This window comes from Fusarium tjaetaba, assembly GCF_013396195.1.
Source record: "Fusarium tjaetaba strain NRRL 66243 chromosome Unknown NRRL66243_c0000086, whole genome shotgun sequence".
NCBI lineage: Eukaryota > Fungi > Ascomycota > Sordariomycetes > Hypocreales > Nectriaceae > Fusarium > Fusarium tjaetaba.
The window spans coordinates 126923-152243 of NW_023501282.1; the positions used below are offsets into that span (position 1 = coordinate 126923).

General features: G+C 48.5%; 7 protein-coding genes across 7 annotated transcripts; 3 read left to right on the plus strand and 4 right to left on the minus strand.

The window, feature by feature from the left end:
• Positions 1 to 1976: 1976 nt before the first annotated feature.
• On the minus strand, positions 1977 to 6127 carry FTJAE_4445 (Ca2+-transporting ATPase; the record flags this gene model as incomplete). Its single annotated transcript, XM_037350850.1, has 3 exons — positions 1977 to 2673; positions 2723 to 6001; positions 6087 to 6127. 3 exons carry the CDS (start codon positions 6125 to 6127, stop codon positions 1977 to 1979), a joined length of 4017 nt encoding a protein of 1338 aa, XP_037208410.1.
• A 5267-nt stretch (positions 6128 to 11394) lies between these two features.
• On the minus strand, positions 11395 to 13819 carry FTJAE_4446 (tubulin-tyrosine ligase PBY1; the record flags this gene model as incomplete). The annotated part of the gene is made up of 3 exons (XM_037350851.1): positions 11395 to 12706; positions 12814 to 12879; positions 12924 to 13819. The coding sequence occupies 3 exons, from the start codon at positions 13817 to 13819 to the stop codon at positions 11395 to 11397; spliced, it is 2274 nt and encodes a 757-aa protein (XP_037208411.1).
• Positions 13820 to 14533: 714 nt separating this feature from the next.
• FTJAE_4447 (uncharacterized protein) lies at positions 14534 to 15845 on the minus strand (the record flags this gene model as incomplete). The annotated part of the gene is made up of 2 exons (XM_037350852.1): positions 14534 to 15017; positions 15070 to 15845. The coding sequence occupies 2 exons, from the start codon at positions 15843 to 15845 to the stop codon at positions 14534 to 14536; spliced, it is 1260 nt and encodes a 419-aa protein (XP_037208412.1).
• Positions 15846 to 16703: 858 nt separating this feature from the next.
• FTJAE_4448 (DASH complex subunit duo1) lies at positions 16704 to 17448 on the plus strand (the record flags this gene model as incomplete). The annotated part of the gene is made up of 2 exons (XM_037350853.1): positions 16704 to 16952; positions 17002 to 17448. 2 exons carry the CDS (start codon positions 16704 to 16706, stop codon positions 17446 to 17448), a joined length of 696 nt encoding a protein of 231 aa, XP_037208413.1.
• Positions 17449 to 17509: 61 nt separating this feature from the next.
• Positions 17510 to 18760, minus strand: FTJAE_4449 (ribonuclease H2 subunit B; the record flags this gene model as incomplete). Its single annotated transcript, XM_037350854.1, has 1 exon — positions 17510 to 18760. One exon carries the CDS (start codon positions 18758 to 18760, stop codon positions 17510 to 17512), a length of 1251 nt encoding a protein of 416 aa, XP_037208414.1.
• A 649-nt stretch (positions 18761 to 19409) lies between these two features.
• On the plus strand, positions 19410 to 21786 carry FTJAE_4450 (minichromosome maintenance 10; the record flags this gene model as incomplete). Its single annotated transcript, XM_037350856.1, has 2 exons — positions 19410 to 19419; positions 19484 to 21786. 2 exons carry the CDS (start codon positions 19410 to 19412, stop codon positions 21784 to 21786), a joined length of 2313 nt encoding a protein of 770 aa, XP_037208415.1.
• A 2067-nt stretch (positions 21787 to 23853) lies between these two features.
• Positions 23854 to 24963, plus strand: FTJAE_4451 (dihydrodipicolinate synthetase; the record flags this gene model as incomplete). Its single annotated transcript, XM_037350857.1, has 1 exon — positions 23854 to 24963. One exon carries the CDS (start codon positions 23854 to 23856, stop codon positions 24961 to 24963), a length of 1110 nt encoding a protein of 369 aa, XP_037208416.1.
• Between the last annotated feature and the right edge of the window lie 358 nt (positions 24964 to 25321).

The window sequence follows — 25321 nt, forward strand, 5'->3', positions numbered from 1 at the left end:
AGCGGGTCAGAAAGACGAGGGTAGCATCTATTATTAACCCCAGATCGAGAACCGAACCATGCAGACGGTCTGCTCTGCTTTGGTTGGCTTGGCTTGGCTTCTAGATACTACCAAAAGTAGGGTACCTAAGCTTGTGAAAGGAAAAAAGGATACCTGCGTAGACCCGATGAGAAATGGTGCAGAATTCTGTCAAAAGCTTGACTGAGAATGGGGATTTTATGGTAGAGTTGTCGACGCGATGGGTGATTAGGTATGAAGAGAGAATCGTTTCAGCTTGAGTGAGATCGATAGTGAAGAAGCTGATCTGCCGAAAGTGGGTTTCGTTTGGTTGTGCGAGTTTCGTGCAATGGGAGGAAAGGAAGACGATGAGTGAGTGACAATGTATGAGGATGAGGTTGTTGCAGTTGAACAAGCTACTGTGACTAAAAGGGAGAGAGGAAAGGCAAGATAGGTAGGTAGATAAGCAAAGAAAGTGACAGAATCTTTCCTTCGCAAGTCTCTGCCTTGTTCTCAGTAGAAAGATATCAAGACACGATATCGTGATCAACCCAGATCAAACAAATATGAGTAATCTGATTTGATGTAATATCGCCTTTGCTTTCTCACTTTATTGCCTTTTTCGTTTATTATCCAACAAAGCAAGCTCGGCAGAGGAACAGGGACCCCTACGCAGAATGGGACCTTTAGAGAGAACCCGATGAAAGAAACAAAGTTGCGGATAGATAGGAAAGGGAAGAACAAAAGTCGAGGAGAGAAGGGTAAGAAGAAGAAAAGAATCTCAGATACGGTGGTTGGAATGTAATGATGGCGGCGAGCACTGGGGTGCAGGGGGGTACGTGATTAATTACAGAGGGGAGAAGTGATAAATCGACTACTAACCTAACCCAAGGGTACTCGAAACACCTTATAATACCTACCTATACAATAAGGTAGGCATTGATTGACAAGCAACTCGAGAAACACCCTTAGCAACTAACGTTCTATTAGGAACCTCTCTCTAGGTACCTTGCGTTACTCGGTATCCCTCCTCTATTCGAAAATAGTGTTTTTCACCTTTTACCCTCCTCTATTCTCTACTGTCCCTGTCATCTCCTCATCTCATACACATGTCGCATCATGTGGCAGACATCCATGCAGCCAAGTTCACTTGTCCCCTTCGCACTTTGGCTTTTCCTGAATTCCCTTAACTTTTTATAGTTCATCTTCTGTCTCGGACTGCCTGCCTGCCAGCTGCCGATGTTGCAATGCGGCCATATATGCCTTGTTCTTTTATATAAAGATATTTCCATCCTGTCCTGGATCTTATGTCAGACTACTCTACTGTACTCTACTCAAATCATCTCCTCTCTTTTCTCGTATACGTATCGAAATTGTCTGGCTGTTCATTTTGCATGACATGGCATGCCAGGTTGTCACTATTCTCGGTGAATTGGTCGGCTACAAATATTGCCTATCAACCACCCACCAACTGAACCTTCAACTTGACTAGGCCCTTTTGTTCTGTTGATGTCGTTACAAATAGCACTGTATTTGAATAAATAAGCATACGTTTTGCTACTGAGCGTTGGCGTCCTTGATACAATCCCATTACATCTTTGTCTCCCGAGTACTCATTATACATGTTATAATCCTGTCAGCTTCGAGTAAGGTAATCCTTCTTCTTATTAAGTAGTCTTGAATCTATGACCACCTACTGAATCATCCACCATTTTAGTTCCCGCCACATTTGTTGGGTAGATTTTGCCGTCTAGTCAATCTTTCAGTTGTATGGTATTTGATACCTTGGCTTTCTTTCCAGTCACTTGCTTAATCCAACTATCGTTTCATTTTTACAAAGGCCTTTTATTGTCGTTCAATCGCTCAAACTCTTCTCATGTTGATTCCTTGCTAACCAGTTCTATCGGTACCCAAAGCAATACTAGAATAAAAAATACCTCGCACGCACTCAATGTTCAAGCCAATTCACAGTACAGCGACTACCTCGGTGAGTCACTGTGATCTCCGTCATTGTCTGGCCGCATCTTTGGCTGCCAGCCCGCCGCTACACCTGCTGCCACGATACCTGCCATCACCGTAGGAGCTCCCAGCGCAGAATTAGACCGTGACCTTGTCGATCTAGGCCTCCTGCCTGAGTTTGGTGTCCCAATCGGCGACCCGTCAAATGGATTCTCCTGGATTGGCGTTTGCGGTGCGTTGAGAGAGTTGGATCGAGAATGAGACGGACTTCTAGACCTGACCATCTCAACCGCCTCCTTGGGATGCTGGATTGCAAATTTGAGGTTGTTCAATCGCCCACCCTTCATGCGCCGTATGAAGTTGAGCTCGTCGCGGACATCCGCCAACGGCTCGGGGTACATGCTCATCTCCTCATCGGATACTGTAAGACCAGGCACGTTCTTAGCACGTTGCTTAAGGAACTCGGGAACCAAAGCCTCAAGGAAATGGTCAGGAATGAGGCGAATGATGACGCCGACTGGGATAGAGAGAAAGCCAAGAACGATGGCCATGGCCCAGAGCTCGCCACTCTGCTTCTTCTTCGCAATCTGGAAGGCTTCGCCACCAACGAAAATGATCAGGATCTGGCCACCACACATGATAGCACTGATGCCGATAAAGAACCAGTTCTTGGTAAGGCCTTCGAAGATGTTGAACTTGTTGTCCAGACGACGGTTACTGTATACGTTAGGAAAATCCAATTTGAATTATCAGAGGCGGCACTTACTTCCATTGGTTGAAAATCTGCATCCAGACAAAAGTATTGAAAACCAGCGTCTTGATTTCCTCTTTATCCGGTGCCGGGCTTAGTGGCACAATTGGGCCGTAGTAGTAGAGGACAAAGGTAATGGCAAGTTGATAAATAGACTGACCAAGAATCATCTTCCACATGGTGACAGATATAATACTGGATCCCTTGGCCTCGGGCTTTCGGTCCAGAACACTGTCGTGGGGAGGATCGGTGGCAAGGGCGAGGGCAGCAAGTGTATCCATGATGAGGTTGACCCAGAGCAGTTGCACGGCGGTCAGCACAGACGACTCTTCGTTATTAGAGACAGCTGTAACGAATGTGAGGATGACGGCAGTGATGTTGACAGTGAGCTGGAACTGAAGGAATCGCTTGACTGCATCATTGACTGCACGACCCCACTTCAGAGCTTTGACAATGCTGGTGAAGTTGTCATCCATCAAAATAATGGCTGAAGCTTCCTTGGCGACCTCGGTACCAGAGATACCCATGGAGAAGCCAACGTCGGCCATCTTGAGAGCAGGGGCGTCATTGGTACCGTCACCGGTAACAGCCACTGTCTCGTTCTTGTCCTTGAGTCTCTTCACAAGGATACGCTTGTCTTCGGGGGATGAGCGTGCCAAAACATGCAAGCGGGGGATAATCTCCTCTTGCTCCAGCTTAGAAAGGTTGCGGAACTCAGGTCCCTCCATAACAATAGAGTTAGGCTGAATGATGCCGCACTCCTTTGCAATGGCCTCGGCTGTGATTTTGTTGTCACCGGTAACCATGCGAACGACAACACCAGCCTGCTGGCAGAGCTTGACAGCTTCTGGGACACCTTCTCGAAGAGGATCTTGGATGCCGACGACGCCAATAAAAGCCATGTCCGAGAAAATGTCATCAAAGACAACTTCATTGCCGCCATCGACACGGCCAACATTCTTGGGTGGCCATGAGGAGAAGTCCTTGTAGCAGATGCCGATGGTTCGGAGTGACCTTTTGGCATAGCTCTCGATGAGCTGCTGAACAGTGCTGACATTATCATCGGACATAGGAGCAAGAGAGTCGTCATTGGCTGGGTCACCAAGTACTTGAGTACACTTGGAGAGGATGATTTCGGAGGCACCCTTGATGTAGAGACGTGCACTACCGTTTGGACCCTGAGTAACAATACCCATGCACTTGCGGCCAGAGTCGAAAGGAATGAGCTGCAAAACCTTGGCGTTTTCACGCTCCTCGCTCACAGGATCCATGCCAAGATGAGACTTGGCGAGAATGAGTAGGGCAGTCTCAGTCTTGGAACCAATGAATGTCTTTTCTCCGTCTACCTCTCCTTCGAAAGCGGTGGAGTTGAGTGCAATAGACTTGAGGAGAAGTTCCTTCGTAGGTTTGCTGAGCATGCTGGCAAACTCGGAAATACCAATATCACCACTAGTATCCACTGGGGTAGAGGCGCCGCTGGCATCACCTGAGGATGAGCCACCAAAACGGAGACTTGTTCCAATAGTTCCCGACACAACCTGCATCTTGTTTTGAGTCAAAGTGCCAGTCTTGTCAGAGCAAATAGTAGAGGCATTTCCCATGACTTCACATGCCTTGAGGTGTCGCACAAGGTTGGCATCCCGAAGCATTCGGGTTGTCGCAAAAGCCAAAGCCAGGGTAACAGCAAGAGGTAATCCTTCAGGAACAGCAACCACAATAATAGTAACGACAACAATGAAGATGTTGAGGAATTGCTGTCCTTTTTCAGCGGGTGTATCATTAGAAGCCGGTAGTCCAGCAAGGAACTTGATGAAGAGAGCAATAAAGAGCACGAGACCAGCGGCACTACCGAGCTTGGCGATGTAGGTAGCGATGACATTCAGCTTCGCCTGTAGGGGGGTCATCTCAGGATCCTCGTTCAATGACATGAGAGTTTTGCCGTATGAAGAGTAAACACCAACTGAGGTAGCCATATAAGTGCCAACACCTTCCATGGTGCGAGCGCCAGACTGGATGAAAGGATCCATCTTCTTGAGGTCGTCATGGTTCTCGATGGCATTGTAGACAACCTCAGAAGCCTGTTTTCTAATAATGTCTGATTCGCCTGTGGCCTGAGATTCGTCACATTTGACATTGAAGCCCTCGATCAGAACTCCGTCGACTGGTACTAAGTCACCAGGTTCAATGTGAATCACATCGCCGGCCAAGATGTCGAAGACAGAGAGTTCTATCGTCTTTCCTGATCGAATCACCTTGACTAGACGGTCCTGTTTCTTTTTGTTCAGTTTCGTGAATTGGCGTTCCTTTTGGTAATCGTTCAAAGAGCCGACGATGACGACGATGGCGATGGCGACAATAATCGCAACGCCTTCAACCCACTCGACCTTGGGCTCACCCGGCTCGTGCTTTTGGCCAAATGTTTGATATAGGCCCACTGCAAGACTTACTACTGCAGCGATCGATAGCAGAATCAAAACCTTGTCGTTATAGGTAATCCACATAAGCTCCAAAAGGCTCTTGCCTTTCTTCTCCGGTAACCTGTTGTCCTTGAAAACACGTAATCGGTCGGCAAAACCAGCGCCTGTTTGCGCTGGAGCATGATCTTCGCGGGGCATCTGCTTCTTAGATGTTGCATCCTCGAATGAGACCTTGCCTGTCAGAGTCTTCTCATCCATACTCAATCCGGCTTTTCGATCAGATCTTAAACCCTTCTCGATACCATCAATGCCACCCAACATATAAAAAGCCGGAAGACTCTTGGGGTTGAACATTTTGTTCATCTGGCCAGGTGTAAAGGCAAAGGGGTTGTTTTCCACCTCGAAGTCTTGCTCTGTGCCTGCATCTGGCTTCAAAGCGCTCTCATCGTTGGTAATCTTCTTGTGGTCGTATTCGGAGCCTTTCAGCGTATCTGTCTGTGTCGAGTTGGAGGCCACAACAGTGGTATCGCCTTGGGAAGAAACGGATCGAGACATGTCGTCAGAGTCGACTGAGTTTTGTCGCGATCGGTGGTTCATAGGCACAGATAGGAATCCCACACCGCGTTCGCCTGATCTTGATGTTACTGGGCTCGAGACATTATGAGGACTTGTTGGTCTGCTATCTCGATTCTCGAAGGCCAAGGATGTGTCCAATTCGGGTCTCGAAGGTCGTTGCGACATGCCGCTGGTCGATACAGGGTCGGATATTGTTGTAGGGCTGACTGCGTCGTCTTGCATGTTGGAAGGATGTGACTCTTGGGGCGGTTCGGTAGAGATATTAGGGTTGACAGCGGTGGTATCAATGGTGATGGTCGGACTGGGATATTCATCAGCAAGCATTCAGCGGCTGATAAGGTTTTGGATCACTGGAGGCCCCTTGAGCCTCTGCCTCAGTCACATACGCGCGACGCCTCATGGGCGGATGTTCATCGTGATCGGCCATGTTGGGTCGGGCAGTGCCGCGATGAGCGACAGCCTAGAGTTGGAGGCCGGAGAATTGACAGCGAACCAGATTTGAGGCTATGCAGCGGCAAAAGTGTCGTCGGTAGTGAGGCAAGTTAGTGTTGTATTATGTTGAGCAAAAGGGACGGAAGCTTTCAAGGGAAGATGAGGGCGTGGAGCCAGGAGCGCATGGGGCGATGTTGTTTAAATGGAAGTAAAGGAAACTGGTATTAAGAAGAAGCCTCAAGGGCAGAAAGAAGTGGGATGATTTAAGGTATCTGAAGAATAAGCCCCGAGAACTCAATCATGGCCAACCCAAACTCGACTTATTAAACAACCGAAAGAGAAGGTTATAATAAGTTGAAGATTGAATTGAGGAGAAATGCATTGAGTGGAGGGCAATGGATGAGGATGCATGGGCATCCAATGTTTTTTCGCCTCGACCGAGCTTGCTTCCATTCTCTCTGGTCCAGTCTTCAAAACGAGGCAGTGCAAAGAGTCGATTGTTGCTGATTGGTTAGCGGATATCACCACGGGTGTGTGTATAGAGACAGGAGTTACGTACCTGAAGGGTATTCTATTGAGATGGAGCTCCCATCCGTCGGTCGGTGCAAGGACCGGGCAGGCGCCGAACCAACGGAAGACTTTCTACCTTGGGATAGAGTACTACCTAGGTAAGAACCCAGTAGAGCAGAGCAGTATTATCAACTTCTGAAGCCAGATCTTAGGCGCTGAATGCACCCAAAGACTGAACGATACGCGGAGACAGGTTCCTGCTACTACAAGTACGTGCACAAGGTCGGACTTACTTACACTGTGCCATATTCCCGATCAATTTCAACCACGAGGTAGGTATCCATGTAGTGACAAGCTTTCTTCCTTCAACTTTCCTTCAACCATACCTAGACCCTACGGCTTAAACAAAAGATCGCCTTATCGCTTGATCATGCTTTATCTTTCTGTATAGCCAATTCCGTCGCCTCCATGGCCAGGGCACTTCTCCCGTGATGAGCCTTTCCTCGGCGGCCTCGAGCCCTTAACGCCTTTGGCGCTTGGAGAGGGAGGCTGTGTTGTACATACTAGCTTCAACATAACTCAAATTCTGAGTCTCAGTGTCACGGGTCCATGATGAGATGAGGAAAAGGCGACTTGGTGACGTTCATTCAGCTTCGTTTGTCGCCCTCAACATATTGTGAGGCAGCTCATCATCCCATGTCGCCACAGTGCAGCACGCTCTCGCACTCGCGCATGATGATCCCGGCTTGGCAACGTCTAGAAGCTCTGGGGAGAGCCAAGACTCTAGCATCCATCGGCCTTGGACTGCCTTGTCCTGAGTCGTCAATGGCACGACTTGGCGCCAAGCCCACACGCTTTTTGAGACAGTTTTTTACATAGGAAGCACGAATTGCAGTGATTGGTGGTCAAACATTGACTAAGTCGGGAGGTATATCCAGGGAGGGTTTCATAGCATGTTTAACGCCGTGATGCTAGTCATTATTCCTGACTCAGTTCATCGGCACCTATCGTCGGGCAAACGAACATTATCTCTGAGATGTTTTTGTTTGTACTCCGTACCAACAGATAGATGACGTCTCACGAGTTACTACGCATCGTGGCTGGTAGCGAGATGAACAAGAACAATAGCTTGAATAAGCCCCAGTTCAACGTCGATGCCGGAGAATCCTAGGTATACTACACGCTGGTATGGGCGAGACAGTGGTCGACATGACGACGCGATACTATTCTTACTAGTCGTGGACCCTGTCTTGGTCCAGTTTTCGCCCCTATTAAGAAAGCCTAGGCATGAATATGGATGTCACTGCGGCTAGTCCATGAAGTCGTGCTTGAACCCCCAGTCTTTTGGCATTCAAAAATATCTTCTTAATCAAGCAACTTCCCTGGTGAGAAGGGCGTCTACGGCTAAGAGAAGAATATAGGAATCGAGTCCGGGTCGGGCTACATAAAGTCCTATGGGCAATTTCCCTGTAAATTGGATCCTCTCTATCCTTGTCTCTTAGCTGCGGGCTCTTGCGTAGTCACACGGCTGATGAGCTTATTTGCTTAGATTGCTCAACCGTGCATTCCGGCTTAGAGCAGAGCCACATATTCAACAACTTGAGGATTCTGACGACATGCCATGGGAGCGTGGACTTTTCTGATCACCACAATAACTTGACCCGGAGTGTGGATCAAAGCCCTTCCAATGTTGAGAAACAGTTCTCTCCAAGGTCGTACTGTACCAGGGGATGTTTAGTCTGTTACACTAGGATTAGAGCTCGGATTTAATCCTGTCCAAGTAACCTTGAATCGAGAAGCTGTAAACTCCATAACGCTATTTATTAATCATCCAATCCTAGCGTTCTCGAAACCCCACTACTCGGGTCAAGCTTCGTTTTCTGATATTTGGAGCCTTGTTGTTCGGGAGAGAAGCGAGATTGGCGGGTAAGTAACTTTGACAATATGAAATGAGCCAACTGCGTCTCCTTGATGACAGCCCTCCACGCTTAGCTTAACACATTTATCTCGAAAAGCCTTGATCTCTCTGGTTAGGGAGATCAAGGCATTGACATCTTGACATGTCAGGCTTGGCATTACTATGCCAAAAGAGACCTCTCGTATCTCCTTTTTATGCCCGTCGCGTGTCACATGCCGATCATGAACAAATGGAGGTTCTGATTCCTTAAACACGGGGCTTGGCATGGCCGAGGCCACTCTTTTCACCAGGTTTGGAACAATTATTGGAGACTGGCCCATCATACAAACTTTTGATAGGAACTGTACTGTAATGTATACGGGCAATCGGAGGCCTTCCTGGGTATACCTACTAAGTGAAAACTTGAATGTGGCGGATGCCATCGCACAGCCACACATCTAGCCAATGGCCAGGCAGTTGGGGCTTGTGTCCAGATCATGTTGAATAGAGCAGATCTAGATACTACTCATGAGTGAGAAATGAGTCATGAAACATCGCTACTATCGCGGAAAGTTCGTTTTCTACCAGAAAATATCTCCAAGACAATCTTTTACCTCAAATTCAGCGATGATCAATTGTCGTTAAAAAAGAGTTGTTCACGTCTCATTTAGGAAACGAATCTTGAATTGCTCAGCCAATCACATTACACTTTAGATCTTTGCCCAGAAATCTTTCATCTGGCAGCTTATGCAGCAAGGGTCTTAAAGTCATCTAGCCAAGCCGAGCCAAGCCGAGCCAAGCTGAACCGAGTTTAAAAATCCTGGGCTTGGTTCAAGTGTTAGTCAAACAGGTGAAATATGGTCATAACCATATCATGAATCGCTCTTATTACGTTTGGTGGCATTACTCAGCCTCTATCGGCCAACTCCAATAAGAGCCACTGTGGTGAACACGCGAGGCATGTACAAAAGTATAGTGTGGTCTGCCGGTATCTTCCTTGCCTTGTTACTTTCGCCCTGGTATTCGCCGTTACTGTGGACTCTTGGTCAAATGATCCGGCCGGTGAACCACTGGGTAGTGCCTATAGCTTCACTACCTTACTAGGTACTAAAAGTTGACCGAATAGTATTGTGCAAAGCATCTCTGCCTGGCGAGCCAAGAGGCGGCTCAACCCCAATAACTACCTTCCAGCTACTATCACGTATGACCCAGGAGGCAGTGCTTGTTACATCACAGGTGATTTACTTTCCCGAGCCAATTGTATTACAGAGTCTGTTTGTTGATCGCAGAAGTTATTCGACTAGACTGCAAACTGAGCCCAAGATTTAGCTTTATCTAAGCCACATTCAACGAGAACTCGTGGTCGGTTTCAAGGTTCGGGTGCGTCACTACGATTCTTGTCATCATGTAATTTATAACACAGTTCAGCTTGTCATGGGAAGTCAAAACTTTTTGTTTGACTGCTATATTAGAGAGATGAGCAAAACATGTTTTAATATGTTTATTTGGTGGTCACGATATATCTGTATTTCGCCTCCTACACCAGAATATTGGATCCTGGGATCTACAAAGTAATGTTTTATGAGGATACAGGACGAACTAGATAATTTCCATGTCGATTTCGCTAGCACGTATTCGTCTTTGAAGTCGCGGCAGAAATAAGCCCGACTTGACCAGTCTAACCCAGGATTTACTAGCCAATCTGAAACTATAGGAGAAGACGGCAAACAGGAAAGCCTCGACAATGCCTTGAGAATGTCTCAAAAGCCTCGTTAGCTACGAAGCCGACTTCATATGAATAGGAGGGTGAGGAACACTGTCATGAGTTGTCACATCCCAAGCTTGGCGCAAGCAATGTACGTAGGAAGCCTAAAATCCGGGAGACCATGAAATGACCTGATAAGACTAATCTCCAGTTTGCGCCCAAGGATGAATTGTATGCAATATGGCACTATCAAAATATGACCGTACAAGTCTTGCCAAGGCCCTGGCAAGATCCGATTCGCAGCGGTTGCACGGAGTACGACGGTTCTTGTTTGTCATATCTCGCGATTCAATCTCACGTAAGTAGATTTGCGCCCTAGCAAACAACAAAGAAACCCTGACGTATCTTACATGATACTCCCTGCAGTGAAACTCACAATTACAAAACCCATGCGATCCGGAACATAGCATCGGGTTTCACTTCGTGGGAGAAACCTTTTTCAGTTGCATCATCAGATCCTTCACTACTATCATAGCATAGCCTCCTTGTCAACTAAAAGTCCCATGCTTCGCTACGGCACAGCAGAATTCAGCTTCCTTATTGAAGAATTTCCACAATTTTGAGTCTCTTGAATCAAAGATTTACAAAGAGACGCATGTTAACAGAAAATGGCTCTTGTGGGAATCCTGCTTTCAACTCCACCTCATCGTGGCTGTGTATTCCCAAACACCAATCAACCGAGTCCGTTTCTCCTCTTTGAACGACACTTTCCTATATGATAGACTTTTAACTATCATTGAGTTACGGTGAGAAATTGTACATTTGCTATCTGGCCCTGTCTAGTTTTGCATTTAACGGATTGTGCAATATCGGAATCATGGAGTTCCGACATTGAGTAGTCCCCGATGTCAAGATGCTGATCAACCATTCCGATGGGCTATGCTACGCACATCTAGACCATGTTTAGGACCGGTCGGTTTATAGCAGTGCTACTTGAATTTCACTGCAGTAACCTGATGGTACAATAAGTGCAGCAAGTGCAAGGTGTGGATGTAAAACAAAGAACTTTTGAACTCCCTGAGTAGCAGGTGTTGACGACTAAAATCTGCCGCACTTTGGTGACTCTATCTCCATCGACCGTACGTACGCCTTATCGTCGTCCCAAATCCACCTTACGGACAGGGACCATGTCCTCGGCACCCTCTTGGTCCTTGATCGAATTCTCAACTCCAAAGAAGGGTGCAACTCCATGTCTCAGCACGCCCTTCCAGAACCCAGACACAATCTCCTTCAAGTCGCCCCCAGTCTGCTTAAAGTCGGGGAACGCATTAATCTCAAGCAGCCAAGCAGTTCCTTGGGCATCCACAAGAAAATCTAGGCCATACGCTTCAAAGGCATTGGGCAGCGCCTGGAAGTGGATAGGCATAGCCTTTGCTGCAGCCTCGAAGATCTCTCCAGTTACCTCGCAAATCTGGTGGAAAATATCATCGCGCATATCGCCTGGCAGGGGCAAGTCCCAGAAACGGCGCACGGTGTTTTCGTTCGGTGAATCTTGAAGACATGTATTTGTAAGGAAAGACTCGATATCCTCTGGTGCATCTGCGGGCGCAGCATAGGGCTTTCCAGCAAAGAGTGCCAGCATGTGCTTGTAGACCCAGACATCGAGGCTTCCTGTGCACATCACGTAGGTGCGAATGTGGAACTTGCGCTTCTCGTCGTCGACAAGTAGGGGCGGGTGAATATACGGCTGCGCAACAAAGTGTCGTAGATGCGAGGTCATAATGTTGTCGCCATCATCCTGCCCAGCAACATCCTCCTCCTCGTCATCTGTGTCAGGCTGGTCCTCCTCCCAGATGTCAAAGATGTTCTGAAGCTCATCCATGGAGCTGAAGAGCCGGATACCTTGGCCTCGGTCACTCATTCCTGGCTTCAAGATCCACCACTCCTTATCCTTAGGATTGGGCTGTTGTTCGTTGCGTTCCATACTCTCTCGGAGATCAAAGGCTTCCACGAGAGCATCGTCTAGAAACTCGGCGAAGTCGACTTCGAATGCTTCACTGCGCTTGACGTGAGATCCCAAGGCAGACTCGGGGTGCTTTGCGACCCAGTGATCGACGGTAGTGGACAGAAAGTGTTTTCGGATCAGAGCCTTTCGGATCATATAGCTATTGATAAGAGTCGTACGCTCATGGCTAGCGGCATACTCAAAGTCGATGGCCTCGTACGCCACTATCTGTAAAATATATCCTTCTGAGGGGACGATCTTCGCAAGAGCTGGCTCTTCAGACTCCGGTACTGCAGTGATCACATTGAATATGCCTTCAGGGAACAGTGATTTGAGGGCGGAGAGAATGAGTGGTTGTACGTAAGAGTCTTCGTAGGAGATGACAGCTTGGATCGCGAGGCTCTTTTGCCTCAATGCTACCTCTGGATTGATTTGGTTTGCCTCTGAACCTGAGTCCCTTTATCAACAGTAAGAATATGTCTATTGGTGGTCTTGGTAGAATACAGGCATTGTGCTTTTCTCCTAGTTCTGCCCACCACATATCATTCAATCGAGGACACTTACAGTTTGAGTTCCTGCTGGTTCCATTCTCCAGGACCATGCATGAAGTTTGCCTTGAGAGGTGTGATGCTAAAATAATCAGTGATGGAATCTTCTCGTTGCAAACCACATACCTTGTCAATCCCTCCTTTACAGTCCATCCGTCGTTGCCAGGGCCCGACTCTTCCACACTCTTGTAAACATCAGTGAACTTTGGCGCCCACTTGAAGTGCTTATGGGTGTGCCCTTTTCGTGAGCTAGGCCGGGCCGAATCATCAACCTCACCCCCGACACCCTCACGTATCCTCTCCTCTTCTTCGTTCTCGTCTCCTGCCTCACCTTCGATCTCCTGGAAGCAACCGCCTTCTCTCCAGTAGTTCTGCAAAACGTTGGTCCATATAGCTTTGTTGTTCTCCAGTCCCTCTACCAAGGGCACATTAACGCTGTAGAGGTCTGCACTGCCATCTGTAGGCCATTGAGTGTAAAGTGTTTCGATGACCTTAACGCTGCGCCGGCAAGCTGCCTCGATGATAACTGGATCATGGTTTCGAGTGAAGAAGGCGAAGCTCAGCGCAATGGATTTCTTCTGGCAAACAGCGGCCTCTAGAGCAGCACCCAGCGTGCCCGAGCTAAGGGCAAAGACTGCTGTGGTGTTTCTGCCGTAGTTAGGTCCACTAACAACAAGGTCGATAGGGCCTCGGTCTTGGAAAAAGTGATGAAGACCAATCTGAACGCAGGAAGCCGGCGTTCCATCAATCAAAATCCATTCCTCGACATCTCCTGAGGGGGAGGGTCGATGATGGGTAGTGCCCGGAGAGTCCTCACCGTGGATAACTTTTGAAGGGCGGTAGTACAGAGGCTTGAGAGTCTGCCCAATCATATGTGCCTTGCCGATCCATGATCTCTGGGTATGAGGCAAGCAGACTGAGACGGTGTGGCCGGCTTGCTGGAGCTGTTGAATGAGACAGTGAACGTAGGGAGAGGAGTGTGGTGATGGCGGCCCATCGTCATTCGTGACGAGGATATGCATCTTGACGTATAGAGACGGTGTCACAGGGTCCTTACAATCTAGCTTAGTAGTCAGTATTTCCCTTCTGCAAAGGATACGCGGAGAAGAGAGAGAAGGGACTCACTAAATTGCAATGCCCGTGAGACGTAGAGTATTTGATGAAATCAATGTCAGTGTGAAATCGCAATGAGGGGCACGTGGGGCGGGTATGCAGAGTCGGGAGAGCGCTAATCACGTCAGTACGTCACAGAATGACTTTCAATTGGGCTTAATGTTCACAGGCACAGGTGTCAGGGGGGGGACTCATGTAATTATCATGAACTTGTCTTTTCCTTCAGTCGACTACATCATGAAAAAAAATCTACCTAAAAACCGGGGCTCACAGAATCGAATACTTCCAGAGGGAAACCCGTAGCGAACAGACCAGCCGTACCGAACCTTATCAGATATAATAAACCGAAACAGACTTGGCCTTCCTTCCTCTCTTCCTCTTTCGAGGGCAGGTATCAACAATAAACGCTGTCTCTCAATGCAATACATGCCATCGACCCTGTCGGCCTATTAATCCTTTTAACGCGCCAATACCGTCCAACGCCAAAACCGGTCCGAAATTCCTTCATTTGAAAGGCAATAAATAGGATTAAACCGTATGCAGAATTACTGAAGTTCGTGGGGTAGCCACTTGACTGAGCCGTGACACCATAGTAGAAAGCAAATGCACGGTGAGAGATTGTCTTAGATGCGGGTACGCTTCGACTCCCTAGTGTCGGCGCTCTGTGCGGAGCGTTTGCGAGATGGCGATTTAACGACACCTTCCTTGGTTCGTCGCCAAGAATCGAACGGGCTTCGCTTTCCAGGCGGCTTGACAGGAGTACCTTCGTCAGGCAATTTGTTGGCGGATCGAGTGACTCGTCGAGTGGACGGCGGTGAAGCGGGAGCAAACCTGGGTGCTTCAGGAGTGCGAGCGCGTTCTGGCTTAGACGCAGATGGAGTTTCTGGGGCATGTAGCTCGTCGTCATTCTCCTCGACGTCAGTCACAGCCTCCTCTTCCTCAATCTGCTCATCCGTCCTATCGTTGTGGAACAAAAGACGAGGTTTGATAGAACTTCGTGTCAATGGGCGGTTGAGATGAGCCTCAGGATCCTCTTCTGCGGCTTGACGCTCATCCCAATCATCCATCTCTTGCTCCGACCACTTGCGGAAGAATCTCTTTCCACGGCTGTTGGAATTAGCATTTGCATATTTAAACAATTGAGTCAAACAAAACTTACAATGTGTACACCATGCCATCCTTGCGATCAGCAAGATCGTCGACAGTCTTGATGCCTTCTCCAGGAACCTTGACCTTACGCTTGTCGTGACGTTTAGTAGTCTCGGGTCGCGGTGCATCGCTGAAGAATGGGTTTTCCGATGTAAGGAAAGGGTTCTCTTGGCTCTCATCACGAACAGGTACTCGATCCCGGGTATCAGTGAAGATCTCAATAGGCTCCTCAACCTCTTCCACAGAAAAGCTCTCCATCGAGATGCCGGTGTATTTCTTGGGAGCTCGTCTCCTGGGAGTCAAAGTCGCTTCATCGGCATCAGAACTGAAAAGGTTGCGGGCGACTGATTTGATGTGTGCGGTTTTCTTTTCTGTGGGTGGTTTTTGAGGAGTCTTTGATGGTGTAGGGAGCATGCCAGCGGCCCCAGCAACGGAAGAGGTAGATCGCTCATAAGTGCGACGGCTCGCACCATCACGAGAAGTTTCTGCCTGCATATTTTCTGTTGCGCGGCGAACGAAATCACTAGCAGGCATGCGCTTCTTATGCGGCAAAGGAGAAGAGATGGCAGCGCTCAAATGCTTGCTTGATTTTTTGGCAGTATGCGGTGATTGAATTTGACGATGTGATGCGCCGGGCGATGGTGATCTTGTTCGTCGTGATGAAATTCGTGCGGATTTGCGAGGAGTAAAAGGCTCCCAGTTATCCTGGTATCCGAGACGAGGAGTTGGCGGAGTGCGGATGCGGGTGGGCGGTGGAGGAGTAGTAGAGCCGTGATGGTCGGCCATTTTGTTGGGCAATGAGAGGCAGTGGCAGTCAGTGTTAAGTATTGACTGAAATAGTTGAGGGGTGCTGCTGGAATATCAAGCTTATCCCTCAAAGGATAGTCTCAACTTGATACTAGAAACTTGGTCTCGATGGCTGCCAGGTCTACCTGATAGGATTGATTCGAATTGGCCTCGTTTACTGACGTGATAAACAACGCAGTTGACTTGGAAAATATAGTCGTCGTCTTGAAAGGGGTATATAGTCTTTGAGTATAGCAAAAGAAGAGCTCAATGATGGAGGTCGCTTGCTAATTGATGATAATGGCAGAGTTAGAGATGAGAGTTTGTAGGGTAAGGTGTTTACATTTGAATAGGAAGAAGAATCAAGATGAGAGAAGTGGCTGGGACAAAACTACCCTGGAGTGTGCACCAGCCTCCCAGCCTCCCTATTCTGGTTGTGCGACCAGGTTTTACCCACTAAAATATAGGTCCACTTGCAACCTAACCGCGTCCGTCGTGTCAGCAACCCCTCCTGACGCGTCTGTTACGCGACAGATTACGGCCAATCAATATGCAGCCATGGGCTGTGAGCTCAAATCAATGGTGGGAACAATAGCGGTGCCCCTCATGAATTAAACAAAGGCTGCCATTCCACAGCAACCCATGACAATCAATCCAGCAAGCGCCTACTCTGTATTGACCCTGCATAGGTACGCCACAACGTCTGGTACATGATATTTGAAACGTGGACGCCTCGAAACACACGACATCACTGCGACCATAGACTGGCGCTTCCAACATAGGTAGTCGGTCACTCATACTATTCTCAACAAGCTGGGCCCGCTTCTGCTGGATTGGAAGCCATAGCTGTCTGCCATAATGGCTGACGATACAACCGAATATACAGAATCCAATATCTGGGAGTCTCCCGGAAATGATGATGGCCCACCGACCTCTCGACCCAGAACTCCTAGAACTCCGAAAACCCCTAAAACGCCGACACAAGAGCGCCCAGAGCCCATCGACCATGAGGCTGCATTGCGCAAAGAGCTTGAAGGTGTCCGGAGCATAAACGAGTCCATTGAGGGTGTCATCTCAACACTTGAACGTGCAGGGAGTAACATGAACGTATGTTTCCCATGGCATCATTAAATGCGTATATACTTACCACCTACAGACTGTATTAAGCACAGTAAATAATGCTTCTGTTCTTCTCAACACCTGGACACGGATACTATCCCAAACCGAGCATAACCAGCGACTAATTTTAAACCCTGCATGGAAAGGCGCAACAGAGGATGTTGCTGAACAAGAGGCTGAAGCCATTCAGAAACAGCAGGCTGCTGAACGAAGAGCAGCCGAAGAGGAACAAAGGCGCGAGGAGTTGCGACAGCGCCGGGAAGAAGAAGAGAGACGAAGACTGGCCGCGACTGCACCTGCACGAGGGACCAGAGGAACTCGAGGGCTTAGGGGTACCACGAGAGCACGAGGCCGAGCCGCCACCACGAGGAGTGTTAGCACTAGCTATACATCCGAAAGCACTACGTCGAGCATACCGAGTACTCGCGGTACCTCAAACATTGGTCGAGGATTTGGTGCGCGCCGAGCAAGGGGGACTAGATGAGCCAGAACAGGTTCGAACATCTCACGTATTAATGACATATACCCAATAGAGATTATTATTATTACTTTTTCTTGAAAAAGTCACTCATCTTTTTCATGCCCTTGGTGTTGACTTTCTTGAGATCCCGAACTCCCCTGCTCTCAAGCGATTTCTTTTTCTTTTCCTCCTCCATCTTTCTCTTCTTGACAAAAGCCTCGTCCTCATCCTCATCCAGACCACGCTTGCGAGAGTAGTCGATAGAGTGAGCAGCCATGGCTTCGGCGCGCAATTTGCTAAGCTTAGCCAGATACTCGTCCAGAGGCGCGAAGTCCACAAGAGTCTCCCCTTTCAGTTTGTCCTCCAGATGAGCTGTGAGGGATGTGGCAATGTAGCCTGAGCAGATGAAATTAAAGGCAATCCGTAATCTCTGAAGATTTATTATCTCAGGAGAGGCCTCAATAGCACTGACAATATTTTCTGTGGTTGTCTCTGCTGTAAAAGAGGTTGCTGCAGTAGAGGTTTCAGATGCTTCTGTTTCTGTCGTTGCAGCAGTCGATTGGGAATCGGCAGAATCGGGATTAGATGTCTGCGATTCTGACCTTGGTGTCATCTCTGTTGTTTCTCGCTTCTGTACGAGTATAGGTGCTTCCAGAGCCTTCTTCACGAACTTCTCCTCCATGCTTGGAGCTAGTCCGCCCTCACGCATTCTCTTTGCCTTCTCTAGGACGACATTGACGAGTTTATTCTCATTTATTCGGAACATGTTCTCATCTCCTGCTTCAACAGTATCGCAAACCTCCGCCATTCGGTTCTCGATGAGCTTCCGTGTTTTGTCGCATCGCACGATTTCAGATAGATGTGATGACCCCTGGGGTAGCTTGTCGAAGTAGTCGTCACTGGAAAGGAACAGCCGCTTTCCTCCCGAACTCTTGGACTGGGTTTCCGTCAACGCTGGGAGAACCAGAAATAGGGGGTCGATTGAAGTCGCTAGAAAGAGATCCTGGCCCATGGACACTCCAGTCTTCCTGAAGCTATCCGTAGAAGAGTCTGATGAAGTCTCGATCAGCCAACTTCGAGGAGTCGTGTTTGGTATCGCAACTTTGGTAAATTCGTATATGCCTGTCTCTGGACACACGAGGTATCTTGCTGGTCGACCATGTCTAGGATTGGGAAGAGTGACAATGCGCGCGTCGGGGGTCGCTTTTGCGGGAAGTATGAAGATTTTCGAGGGGTTCTGTGCCCGAGACGATAGACTGAACTTGGATGAAGTAGATTTAGGTTCTGAAGTTTTCGTATCAGCTGCAGCAGCTTTGGTTGATCTTGTCCTTGCCATTGCAAGATTGTATGAAGGATAATTAAGAAAGAATATGAATATGCGCAAAGTTACTTCGATAGAATCCAAGGAGAAATTGTACCAAGACAGATGTGCTGATGCTATCCAAAGACAACTCAGTTATGTGGTCTGGTAGAAGAATAAATGGAAACAATGCCCGTGCTACAGTCGATTCAATGTGGTGAATTAAACACGCTGAGACGCGTTTGTACGCGACGGTTGCAGGGGCTGCAAATGAGAGAGACTTAGGTTACCTAACCGTATTTGGGTTAGCGGATATTCAAGTATAGTGGCCGGCGCCAAGACCAACCTAGCCAGCGTAAAGAGCAAAGGGCTTTGCGCCCGCCCAGTCAGTATTGGTTGACGCATTGGGTGTGGATGTCTTCTTCAACTGCTCAACCAAGCATTCCCTGCATCAACAACCAAAAATTCGTATCTTCAGCATCTTAGCCTCACCAACGACTCTCGACTGATCCAGCTGAATGGCTGCCGCCCTCCCAAGGCTATATCTACCGCCCTAATCGATTGGGAATATGCTCTTTGCTATAAGACGAACACTTACATCCAAACCTTTCTAAGTGGCTGCATACCGACGGGACTGGTTTCTGGGCCACCCACTTGAAATTTACTTCCTGTCCCAGGTATCGTCATGGCTCCAGGTGAGACCACAATAATTGCTAAATGTTCTTTCATGTGATAATCCACTGACCCTCCATGCCACAGCTTCTCCAGCAAAACAAGGAACCGAAGCCCAATGGCCCCCAAGATCTCCGCATGAAGCTCTGCTCAGTACGCCGCGTGGACGAGAGCGATACCGACAGATGATGACATCGCCTTCGCCTTCACCGTCGAAAAGAGCTCGCAACTTACCCTCGATGAATCTTATGGCCGAGATTGAGAACGACGAGGACGATGAGGACGAGGAAACCCTACAGCTGAAACTTCAAGAGATCCAGGCGCGGCTCAAGTTGAAAAAGCTACAGGCTGCGAAGTCGAAAAAGTCGGAAGAAAGCGTTGAGCAATTACATGCCACGACCTCGGAGCTCGTGATATCAGCACAAGTTCCAAGTCGATCGAAGCGCGCAACCACTCCAACTAGGGAACCATTAGCTCGACAACAAAACCATGTGGAAGTGCCTGCGTCCCCTGTCAGGAGGGTTCAAGAGCCATCGGTGCAAACGTCTCCAAGCCGAGTGTTGCTGGGTATTGATAAGGGCCTGAAAGCTCGGGATATCTCCTTAAAGCGTGCGCCCAGCTACCGGGATTCGCAAACATCGACTGAAATTGGACAAACGGGCTATTTGCGAAGATCAAGGTCGAAAACTACAGGGAGCGGCAATTCTTCTTTCTCATCAGAGTCACGCCCAATGAGTTTCAATGAACGCCTTGTTTCCGCGAGGACAGATGAAGCTGCCCGGGCTCAGCGGCAAAAGGACATTCAAAAGCTAAGATCGAATGCATTCAGTATCAGCCAGGATGAGATGGACCAGTATAAGAAGAAGGCTATTGAGATACCAGATGAGCCATTGCAGGCTCCGTCCTTCTCAAGGGAGGAGATCATAGGGGCAACAAAAACTGTTGGCTTGCAGCGAAGTTACACTGTGCCTAACGTTCAAGCTCCCGAAAAGAAGGCCCCGGTGTCAAATTCTACAGCTTTGGTTCGGAAGAAAAAGACACCCCCAGGCGAAGTTTCTGAAGAGCAAGCGGCTGGTTTTGAGCCATACTCGAGCTTCCACTTGTCCAAGAGAATTTTACCACATGGCATCCTTGCTCGACACGTTTCCGGCAAGCAAGTATACACAATTAAGGATATACTGAAAGTTGTTAAAGCACCAGACTTTGCTTTGCCAGATGTTGAACAAGATATCGTGGTGTTCGGTATCTTGGCAAAGAAATCAGAGCCTCGCGCACATAAGCCAACACAAAAGAACGGAAAGACGGAGGACAGGGGGAAGTACATGGTCATGACCCTAGTCGATCTAGAGTGGGAACTGGATCTTTTTCTCTTCAACTCTGGATTTACAAAATACTGGAAGCTCACAGAAGGGACTGTCATTGCGATACTCAACCCTACTATTATGCCACCCCCACCCGGAAGACATGATACTGGCAAGTTCAGTCTTGTCATCAATTCAGATGATGACTCGATAATTGAGGTTGGTACATCGCGTGATCTCGGAGGTTGTCAATCAGTCAAGAAGGATGGAGATTTATGTGGCGTTTGGATCAATAAGAAGCGTACTCATCACTGCGAATTCCACTCCAATGAAGCCCTTCGGAAACAGCGTTCAACACGAATGGAAGTAAATGGAAGCAGTTTTGGCGCCAGGAAGAATACCTCTAGAGAACTTATTGGCTGGGGCGCCGAGAAGAAAAAGGAGGCATCCAAGAAATACGACTGGGAAACAAAGACGCATTGGTTCGCTTCACGTTCCATGAGCGCAGCAGACTTGATTGATGGGAAGGACAGAACACCGAATGATCGAAAAGAGAGAGCAGAATTCCTGAAAAGGGATCTAGAGGCAAAAGAGAAAGAACGCGAGATGATGAAGAAACTCGGTCAGGTTGGCAGCGCAGCTGGAAGAGAATATATGCGACAAGCTGGTTCGAGAGCGGCACTGCCTGCTGCAGGCACCTCCACCCAACCCTCGAGTGTTGCACAAGCGTCAGAGGAAGCTTACAGGCCAGACGCAAAGTCATTGGGTCTGTTGGGGAAGGATTCTGACATTCATCTGAGCCCTGTAAAACGGAAACGCCCAGACAGCTCTCAAGCCAGCTCGCAGGCTGGTTCAGCCATAAGTAACGGCCCGACGGCCTTTGGCTGGGGGAGCAATTTAAAGGATAAACTTTCAAAGATGAAGGAAGGGGAAAAGCTACGCAAAGATGAACAACCTCCAGTGCGGAAAAAGACTCGCTTTGTGACAGATAAGGGCATCCGTGAAGCCGGCAGGGAGAGTCTAGGTGACGAGCTCTTCGACCGGCAGATCTTGCTCGACGACGACGATGACGACTTGGTTATTGTATAAAATATTCACTTCTTTCTCACTTATATGGCGTACTGGCGAGCATTTTGCTGTGGTTTTTGGCGTTATTGCAGATGCTTCGGGCATGTTTACGAAGGAACGATTTTGGTCAGGGCTACCTCATATCGCTTGAATCAAGGCAGGTCTTACTGATAGAATCAACTTACCTAGATGACACCATATGCTGCCTACCAGGCAAGACGTCAAGAACATGCCATCTTCCACCCCCCAATGTGCCTCGACATTAGCATAGCCTCCCCCACTTGCACGTATTATACGCACTGCGAGGAGAAGCTGTAAGCGATGATGATGTGCGTGGCCGAGGTATCCCGGCGGCGTAGTGCATAACATAACTTAGCTGTGTATATCGGCCGCTACGAAGTGATGGAGTAGGAAGTATGATCCTCTCTAAATTTCCTGACCAACAGAAGCATTCAGAATGCCCGTAACAACGTGCCTTTCTGCGGTCATCGTTGAGTTTCCGCATTGTGTAGTGAGCATAATGCAACGTCAAGATATCAGGGGCATAGGAAAGTGTGGCCTGTCCTTCTGTCGGCAGTCTTTGGCTAGTTGCATGAAAAACATGCGAGCATTTGCTGTGTCTATTAGGAGAGCTATATAGTCTGATTGTGAGAAACAAGGCGTCGAGGCTCATCATATTGTCATTTTTAAAGGATACTACCATGCAATTTTCCTAACATTCAGCCAAGTCAACAACAGCAAAGTTAATTTTTATTAACTACACTCCCACTAGTTACCAACGGTCAGTGTTACGATGCCAAAACTCTTGATCCAATATACTTTTCTAACGACATTCTGGTTTCATTCTAGCTTCTAGACAACACGACTTAATATGTCACTGCAGGGTAAGCAATGGCCGTGAACTACCAAGCAATATGCTCTCTTAACACCGACCTAGACACTGACATCCCGTAGTAGCTTGGCGTTTTATGCATATATTGCTTCGCTAACCTGACTCCTTCAGGGGGACTACGGTTGGGTTACAATGGCTGAATGTGTTGGTTGTGACGCAATTGTGAACTCTTTGCGAAGAGCCTATGTTGGATAAACTTGTTCTGTCGAACACCTGACACATTACGGGTAATCAAGCTGACAGCTGAACTTAAGTTGACTAAAGAATGACACCCATTTGGACCAACGTGGTCTATGGAAAGACATGCCACGATGCTTGGGATGGTTACACAAGCAATTGTTACTGGTGAGTAGCTATTTAGCATCGTGATGACTTCTAAGCTGGCAGGACATCCGCTGGTCCGTCAAAGACGCACTAGATAGTTGAAATCGTTCGTTCGAGTGTTTGTTGTTCATCAAGCATAAAATCATACAAGGAGAAACGTTCTCTTGTTCGCGGCCAATGGCTCGGACTTTGAAACTGACATGTTAAAGCCGGCTTATTTCAGTTAAATTCGCCGGACTCTTCCTCTTGAATGCTACGCTGTCGAGGCGCAGTCACCATGCCATGATCCTTTCATCTCCTTAAACTTTTCCGCGGCTGTACTGTACTGTACACCCCAGAAGCCGTATCAATGGCTCCAATGGAACGTTGACTGGCCTCAAAAGGCTCAAATAAACCCCCACGCTCCAGACTCGTCAAGCGACTCTTAGACCCTGAATCGTAGTCTCGTCGACCCCGGATTTTCTGCAGGAATAACCCCGTGAGCGCTTCCCCTCATAGCAAGATGCATACAAGCGGAGTATTTATTCGAGTCTACCAATCTTTGACCTGCCCGGTTCTCTGACCGGTTCAATCGTCCTCTCGGAGTTGATGATTTGTATCATTTGACTTGTTTATGGCCCCGCCGTGAAGGAACGAGAAGTTATGAGTGATCAAGTTGCTGGTTCATAACTGGAGAGCCCTTTGAGCCGCCATATATAGGTCGAGTGTTGAAGAATATCTACCTAGGAGATGATATAAAAGCCAAGTCTCCTCCGACTTCATATCTAAATAAGTGCTTACACTATCGCCCATTACACTACTAAATCCGTTGAATACCTTTACCATTGAACTCAACCAATCTTCAGACATTCCAAATACTATCAAGCTATATCATGCCTCCCCATAGTGACGCTCCCTCACCAGCAGGGTCCTTCAGCTCCCAGCTATACAGCCACAGCCAATGGCACTCAAGCAATGGAAATCACAACTTCATGTCTGATTCTTCATCAAGCGCTTCTGCAGACGATCGCTTGGATGACGTGCAGCATATAAGACGTCCTCTAATACCCGGCGTCTATGTTCCAACCATGTGCTTCTTCGATGCAGATACAGAAGACGTCGACACCGCTGCAATTGCCGCTCATGCTGTGCGACTCGCCCAAGCTGGTGTAACAGGCCTTGCGACGCAGGGTTCCAACGGAGAGGCCGTTCATCTCTCCCACTCAGAGCGACAGCTGGTCACCGCCACTACAAGAGCCGCCCTCAATGACGGCGGCTTCTCGCATGTGCCCTTGATCGTGGGATGTGGAAGCCAGAGCACGCGCGAGACTGTACAATACTGCCATGAGGCTTGGGAGGCTGGCGGTGACTATGCGCTCGTCCTACCCCCGTCCTACTATGCCACGTTATTTGCCCCGGCCTCGGAAACCATCCTGGAGTATTTCACAAGAGTCGCAGACAAATCCCCTATTCCCATCATAATCTACAACTTTCCTGGTGCCGTGGGGGGCATGGATATGTCATCGGACATGATCATCACTCTTGCACGGCATCCAAATATTGTAGGCGTGAAGTTGACATGCGGCAACACGGGGAAACTGAACAGGGTAGCCGCAGCAACCCGTAAGCTTTCAAAACACAACTCGAAGGCGCCCGAGTTCCTTGTCCTCGCAGGTTCCGCCGACTTTCTGATCCCTTCTCTGGCCGGAGGTGGTCACGGCATCCTGGCAGGCTTGGCCAACATTGCCCCGAGAGCGTGCATCAAGACCATGGACCTCTATCTGCAAGGTAATGTTTCCGAAGCACAAAAGATGCAGGAGGTGGTCTCACAGGGCGACTGGACGGCGATCCAGGGCGGTGTGGTCGGTGTCAAGGCTGGACTACAGGCTTGGATGGGTTACGGAGGCTTTGCACGAAGTCCACTGCCGAGGCCAAACACAGAGCAAACGAAGCGGTCGAGGGAAGGTTTCCGGGACCTTGTGATGCTGGAGAGATCACTCTAAGTCCGAGTGTACTCTAAGTCTGAGACGTCGGTCATGAAGGACCGGCCACGAGTGTCACACCAAAGCAGAAGAAGTGGAGGATATCTCACAGCTTGTCATGGACGAGGGAGCTTTGATAGCACGATACAAAGTGTATCGTGTCGTGTTCTTTCCATAAGTGGATCGGAGTAAGCAGCAAGAGGATCTTATGATGCCTTCACACAGAGTTCAGGGTGTGTATCCCGGGACCTGCATGAGTCGGAAGCTTGAGGGGGCGTGGTCAGCATCGTATTGATGCGATGGGTGGTTCACAAGGCGTGACATTGTGCAATGACTGCTTTTAGCGTTGCGCCATAAAAAGTGATACTTTACTTTATCT